Genomic DNA, 8006 nt, shown 5'->3' on the forward strand with positions numbered 1-8006 from the left:
ATTAATATTGGTAAACAACGTTTTTATTTATTTATTTAGTGATGTTGTGACGTATGGACGTGTGTTGTACATAGACTTAAATATGTACGCGTTAGTCACAAACTTTTAAAATTAATAAAAAAAACTAATTGTGTATGTGTTGTTGGTGTGTGTGGTAAGTGTGTTACGATGAGATGAAATCTTCATGTAATGTTTCTACTGTTTCAAACAGATTCCTTTTTTTGCTGCTGATACAGTTGGTAACATTTTGAACAGAGATGTTTAGTCACAGATGATCCGAAAAACTCACAGTCTTCTGTACGACATTTGTCCACTTGTGAACCAGTGTCATAGAATGTAGATTTTGATAGGTACATTGTGGGGTCTTCATTTGTGACAGCCTTGACAGGAGTCATCAGGCCGACTTTAACATGAGACTCAGAATCAGCTTCAGTGTAAAAACGAGATTTCCCAGCTCCATAACGAGGTGTTGTATCCACCTAAAACATTCAAAACAACTCTATAACAATGGAACAGTGTCTACAAGCAAGTATTTGATAATTATAATATTTTATTTATCATATTAATCTAAAACTTTTGAAGTAATAAAATGAATTGCTTATAATTTAATGCAGTCAGTCAAATTAATACCCAACATTTTTTTTTATATGATAATGATTTTCACCATTCTCTCTCTTAAACACAACAGAAATATATTTTAAATACATTTCTACACTAATTTCAGAACATTAAAAAACTATCTATTTCATTAATTTATAGGTACTAGGAATTTTTTTCAAAGCACAATATTTAATAAATATTTAAATGATAATTGAGTATTATGATTATAAACCAAAAATAGTAAGTTCAAAAACATTCTTGTTGACCTTATATTAATTTTTTCCTTGATTTCAAAACTGCAGATTTATATATAACATCCGACCAATCAATTTGTTGTAAACGATTGTCTTCTATATTTAATATGAATAGCGACGGCGTGAGGTTTTATGGGGCTCGGGGCAGATATTTTTCATGGGACCAGGAAACTTTTTTTCGTAAGGCAAAAAAAATTTACTGTAACGTCCTAGTTCTTAGGTAGAAGAATTTTTTTAAATATTTATTGAAATAAAATATGTACAAATTAAATGTTTATGTACACTAACTATACTAAACACAAGTGTTACACAAAAATTTTAAAAAAAAATTCAAGATTTTAACATAAAAATTGTATAATGCCAGCATTATAATTCATTTTTACTCTCACTTTTTAATATAGGTATTCCAATAATTATTATATTAAAACCCAGAAGCCGCCACTGCGATACACAGACTTGTATTTTTAATTCGAAAAACAAAATTATAGAGTTAAGAGCAGCCATGAAAAGCACGTGACCCCTAAAATGGTGGAGCCCTGGGCAGCTGCCCCTTCTGTCCTGCCTTTCTGCTGGGGCTGAATAAGGGTACTGGATAGTGATGACATCTTTTATTGACAAATTATATACATTTTTATTATTTTTAATACAGAAAATATTATAGTTCCTTACACACATTTGATAAAGCCATACAAAATATTTGTAATATTAATTCTATAATTATATATAGGGGAGAATCAGTGAGACATTTTAAAAGTCTTGTAAACGATAATTAATGTTCTTTTGAATAAAAATTGATACTATTTTTAAACTGTAAAAATTATTCTATGCATTTTTGGTTTAAAAATAAAATACAAACACACCACACTGTTGAAATTTTGTTAAAAAATGTCATAATATTAATATTGAATATGTATTGTAAAATAATAACTTATGTATTATTATCAAATAAAATATATACACAATAGTGCGTATCGTAAAATATGTTGGTAAAAACTTGATACCATATATTTATAAATTTGAATAAAACATTAAGATTTGTCCATGGCTATAGGGTATAGACTACTGTATAATATAATCAAATATTTTACTATTTTATATGAAAAGTTAAGAAATAAACTATTCAAAATATGTTAGCAATTTTATTGTTATCATCACCTCTTCTTTGTGATTGGGTCACAAACTAAAAACTACAAACAACACAGGCACATAGCTATGATGTATTTAGCTATACTTGAAGTATAATATATAGTATTCATAAGGTATTTTTTTAACTATTTAATACACAATTTGTAACAAAGAATGTATATATTATAATTTTCTAAAAATGTGCAGTCTCTCATATCATATTAAAATTGACTTTACTAAGACATTTACCCTTATCCAACTCTCCCCACATCAAATGCATTTTAAAATAATTACCCAAAATGTAGTCTTTAATAAGATAATTCTAACTCACGTAAGGTGAATGCTGAAAACGTTCAGCTGCTGTCCTTAAGTAGTTTTTTATCATCACATCGTGATATTCATGTTTTTTATCTGAGTTGATCAGAGCACAATACGTATACTTTGCTTGAGGTGATATTGCCGATAGATTTTTTACTGAGTTCGTCCTAGACAGTTTTGACTTCAATTTATTGCCTACTGAACGTCCTAGACTTCCAAAAAGACCATTTTTCCCTATAGTGTCATTGTTACCCTAAAACAAACCATACATTTTACATCATTTAAGTATAATTAATAACGCCAATTATTATAAATACTTGAGGATCGAGTTTCACAATGTCTAAGTAACTGTTCAATAACGACAATGAATCTGTAAACGATAATTCTTGATTTTTATCAGGAGTATGATCATTTTCACCAGGATCAACCGGAAACTGTATTGGCAAGAGTTCACCATTTGAATCCACCAAAGGTATAGCACCTGAATTCAAAGATTTAAACTATAACCAACCATAATAATATACCTTGAGTTGTATAATGATAAAATATATACATACAAGAAAGAGTTGAATTTGGGGTTTCCATAGCAACCAAAGCTGAAAAATGCCCTCCATCATATGCCAATAACAAAGGAGAACGATGACAATCACACGGGTAACACTCTAGGGGCAAGTAAATACCTCCAAATTGTATAGGAGCCAAGGCTTCACCGTTCATATCCTGTAGATCAAATTGATTTAAAAACAATTCAACACATTGTTTGAATCACCCTACTAATTAGTATATTAAAACTAAAAAACAAAATAAACACCTTAAGAATAGTATCTGCTATGACAATAATAGGTCTTTTTAATACATGTGCCAAAGCATAAACATGAATTTCTTCAAGGCTCTCATAAATGTATCCTTCGGTATCTGCATTTCCACTATTTTGGTAAAAATATACATCAAGTCATGATAAAAAAACAAACAAATAAACAAACAAACAAACAGACAAACCTTGATGCACTTTGTTTCCGCATACGAGGAACAGTAGAAGCCATATTAACAATTGCGTTCCATTCTCGGCGCCATTCTTGTTCTGTATATACGAGACCAAATAATGAATTCATAATAGTTTGTTGTCGTTGCCAACGCCGCCAGAGTGAATGTCGAGCTGGGCCATTGCTGAGGAATGAGTGCAAAGCACGCCTCAAATTTAATAACCGATCATGGAATCCCCAAATACCTATAGGAATAATACATAGATATAATAAGTATTAAAATGTGTAATATAAATAAATACTAATAAATCGTATAAATTAAAATAAATTATGAATATGTTAAATGTGTAAATATAAATAAATTGTCTTAAATTAAAATTTGAATATATTGCTTTGGGGACAATTTTAGTAAGCTATTTAGTTTTGTAGCATTTATACACTTCCAGAAAAATAAGATAAAAGTATTATTACAATTAACAATAAATGTTTGTCTGTGTCTGATTATTATTTGTTTTAATTTAATATTATATTGCTCAAGTCAATAAATGTCCAAAATAATAAATAATCCGTGTATTGTTTCAACTCACCTAACGAAGCAGCGTGCAGAAGACAGTTGCCATCACCAGATGTTGAAAGTGGCCAAAGCCTTTGACAAAATCCAGTCCACCAATTCAGTCTTGAAGCCTGTTCGAGAGAACTTTGCATTGCTACTGCTATCAGGTCTTTTTCAATGAACATTCGAAATTTTTCTAAACAATAATAGAGCAACATATTTTATATGTTGAAGATATTATAATTATTAATTGATAATATTATTTGAGAAGAGCAGTAGGTAAAAAAGTTTCATTGTACAATATTATATAAGTAAATAAATAACTGTGGTTAAATTTTACCTTCGAGTTGTGATAAATCTGGTAGAATAAATGTGTAAACCGGAGTTTCAACAATCTGTAGTTCATCTTCAGTGTTGTCGATAAAAATCAATTCTGATCTTGCCTGGGAAACAATGTTCACATTGTCTGTAGCATGTGAAATGCCTCTTTTGAGTGTTTTATCTAAAAATAAAAATAAATACATTTTAACCACAACGCTTTACAACAAGGAGTAGATACCTAGATATACAATTTGTTAAAAAAACAATGCAATATAATATGTACCCTGTACAAAAGAATGAAATCCAACAAATGATGAACTAATATCTATTCAGTCACAAACAGATAACAATATTATAAAGGTACTTACAAGCATTTGTACTGAATGGTTCATCATGATGTTGAGGTGGAGTAGTTCCGGTTAATGGTATTAGTATAGCATTTTGGGATAATGAAGTTGTCTCATCCATGAAAGGGACTGCTGTAATGTTACCGTTCTCAATATCCTCAAAACTGTTACTGTTGTGGCCATATAACCCAGAGTCAGGTTGGTCGTAATGGCTAGAGCTGTTTCGCTCCACCTTGACCAATAGTGCATTGCTTTCCTCCACGTTGGTATCTATTCTACAAACAGAGTACAGACATGAAATGTAAATTGAATTATTGTTTATGATATTAACAAATCTAAACAATAACATTACTCATTGAACATTTTTATTCACAAAATAACAATTCAAATTTACTTGAAGAAAAAACCTGAAACTATGGGTACCTATGGTGTAAATTTCGTTAAGCAGATTAAAATAGACACATATCCATAGCTTTAAGCATATGATCACCGAATTTAGTAAAACAAATGGTCTGAAACATAATAGTATTGTGGCTACTATATTATATATTATGATTTATGACTTTATGAGTGTCGAAATCATTACATTTGTACATAACTACTAACAAATTGGCAAATGAAAATTGTGAAAAAAGCCAATTAGCATGTTGATTAAGCGGTAGCGAAAAAAATTGACCAACCAAAATGATATAAGGTAAATAGATGTGGACGGGGGGGTCAATAGGTGAGATTAGTTCACATGTTGTGTAAAACGTTTATCAACAAATCAGACATGAAATTTTATTTTGGTACTTGTAGGAAATGGTCATTATCGACGTACAAAAGTATTTAAAGTGGCATAAAATACTCAAAACGACGATTTGAATACATTACCACAAAACGTACGTGTAATTTTTTATTGTTGATTGTTTAGACGCGAATATGTTTACCCGAGCTATAGTCATACCGAAGCGGCAGCAGGTATTAAAATTTATATTAGGTGCGGAACGTGCGGTGAATAATAATCGTAAACATTATTCGTCCGAACGATCCTATAGGACCTCGTCTCGAGCGTCCTGGTATATTATAATATATCTTGAATAGGTGGAGACCTGTTGAATTTCGAGATTAAAAAGATCGAGATCCGAGATCGAAACCAAAAATAATTAATTACTACGAATACTGGAAAAAATAAACGTGACCAAGAAGAGCTTGGGGATAAGTAGGTAGGTAGGTATGTATTCGGTCAGTATTTACTACAGCGATCATTGCGTTTGTGTTTGTCGTACACGAATCGCTCGATATCGGTCGTGTTTGAGGCGGAGCTAGCGAATGGCCTAGTAGTACGAGAAAACCCGTCGTCAGTCGGGCCGACGAAAACACTTTTCTATTTCTACTCACGTCCGGATCTACGACGAGTCTGGCATCGAGCGGACGAGATCGTGTCAGCGGAAACGATGACGAGCGGACGACGCGTGTTGTGTCGCAGTTGTCGCGCGTCGCACTGCCTGTCTGCCTGCCGCCTGGTGCCTGCGACGAACGCGTAAACGGTAAACGGGTCGTCGCGGGCGGGACAGAGTGAGAGTGCGGCGGCGGTGGTGGCGGTGGTTTCCGACGCGAACGTTATTTCAAGGTAACGAAGACCGCACAATATAAATAACGAACGAAATAATAAAAATATATTATTGTGGCAACAACGACGAAATAATGTTATCGCAAAGCGAACGATTTTTCTTTTTTTACTGGTAGCTACCTATTTTAACTGCGTTAAAGGATATCGTTTTTATCTGTGGTCGCATCACGGTCGTCAAGATCTACAGCAGCTGATAATATCGTTTTATCATCGAGTTGTACAACCCATGATTGTGCGCGCGTGCGAAACTTATAAGAATAACCGGTCAGTTCTATGGGTATGCGCTGCGACGTTATCAAAACCGAAAATATTTCGCCGTGGAAATAAAAACATCACTTGCCCACTTCCTGCCGCCCACGAACTCCTCAAAAACCGTCTCCTCCAAGATGACGTCGCCACCTCCCACGCTCCCCTTGGTCTGTTCGCCTTCTGCTAAACTAAGCGCGAGACTACAATATAATTTAATATAATATTAATAATATACAAATTACGTACAACATTTTAATCACGGCTAATGATATTATGAACAATTTTCTACTACTTCTTGCGGCTGATTGTTCAATTTAAATTTCCATCCGAGCACACGTCAAAAATGCGGATTCACGAGTTTCCGATCGGTGAACGCATAATGTATTGTTGTTGTTGTTTTAATACATTTCCGCGTAAAACAAATATGTACAGTGTTTGGCGCGCGTGTACGGCATAATCATAATTAATAATATAATAATCACAGCTACGGACACCTCACGACGTCACGTACTGACGATATTATCGGGTATTGTACAGTTTTGCTATACTCGCATTGCCGATGACATCGGGTTTTTTGTTTCACAATAAAAATGAACAATAAATGCATTCGACGAACGGTTTTTTTTTCGGTCACGCCGATCGAAGTCGCGCGCACTGCATACCACGTTAACCTAGGTTGCTGCAGCCGACGATCGCGGTCCGCTTCACCCGCAATCGTAATTCACCGCACACCCATCCGCCTACTCGGGATCTATCATCTAAATACGCCAACCTCGTTGGAGATTCGATGTGTACAATAAATTTTTTACTTTTTAATGCGCGTCGGTATTAATAACTGAAGGGGAAATGAAATACGAATATTAAATTATACTGCAACGATTTCGTGTGATATAATATTATTATACAAAATATATAGGTACCTATCGGCCGCGGTAGGTACACGACTGCTGTTTAGTAACTTAATAACTATAATTAATCGAAATTACTCAATATAATGATTTATCTATTTGTATAAACTCGTGATTTGTGCATGCTTCGATAGTTCGTTGTACGTATTATAACTTATATAAATAGGTACACATAAAATATGATATTGTATAAATAGTTGGTATCGTAGCTTAACAATACCACCTAATTATACAAAATTGCATACTTGTTTTAAGCATAATATTTTGCACAACCGAAATGATACAATTGTATTGAAAAAAAGTCATTTTAGTGGAACAATTTGTGTATGCTGACTTAGACTGTTCAAATAAGTTTAAAATTTCTATTTTTAAATATTTTACAAGAGGGTGGGGTGGTTGTGTTTTGAGGAGAAAATGCCAGGGATTCATGTATCATCTGATACATATAATATTGTTGAGTGTTGATGTAATTTATTGCTCGAAACATATTATGTAGTGTGCGATGACGGTTGCGATATAAATCGTATATTAAATTGGGCACCAAAATGATACATTTACCATAATATAAGCGACGGACTATCACTGGACACTGATAGCATGTACAATATTAGTTAATTACAAATTTAAAATGCTCGCAGCTCAAGTGAAAATTAAAATATCTTTTAAACATAAATAATGTTGGAATGTTCTTAGGTTAGATTAGTTTAAAAATATTAAAGCCTGCAACAGTGCAACA

At 33.0% G+C, this 8006-nt stretch overlaps 1 protein-coding gene across 5 annotated transcripts; it reads right to left on the minus strand.

The window, feature by feature from the left end:
- On the minus strand, window positions 1–6826 carry LOC111030106 (OTU domain-containing protein 7B-like). Of its 5 annotated transcripts, none has more exons than XM_022309464.1 (10): window positions 6609–6826; window positions 4523–4776; window positions 4174–4335; window positions 3868–4029; window positions 3297–3525; window positions 3109–3223; window positions 2855–3017; window positions 2615–2778; window positions 2311–2550; window positions 1–479 (listed from the first exon to the last, which is right to left on the minus strand). In XM_022309464.1, exons 1-10 carry the CDS (start codon window positions 6611–6613, stop codon window positions 204–206), a joined length of 1770 nt encoding a protein of 589 aa, XP_022165156.1. In that variant the 5' UTR covers window positions 6614–6826; the 3' UTR covers window positions 1–203. The 5 variants fall into 5 exon arrangements, with proteins under 5 accessions (XP_022165156.1, XP_022165158.1, XP_022165157.1 ...); XM_022309466.1 differs by lacking the exon at window positions 6609–6826 and adding an exon at window positions 5882–6303 and having other exon boundaries at window positions 4523–4771; XM_022309465.1 differs by lacking the exon at window positions 6609–6826 and adding an exon at window positions 5882–6303.
- Between the last annotated feature and the right edge of the window lie 1180 nt (window positions 6827–8006).

The sequence above is a fragment of the Myzus persicae genome, unplaced genomic scaffold (assembly GCF_001856785.1).
Source record: "Myzus persicae strain clone G006 unplaced genomic scaffold, MPER_G0061.0, whole genome shotgun sequence".
Classification (NCBI taxonomy): Eukaryota; Metazoa; Arthropoda; class Insecta; order Hemiptera; family Aphididae; genus Myzus; species Myzus persicae.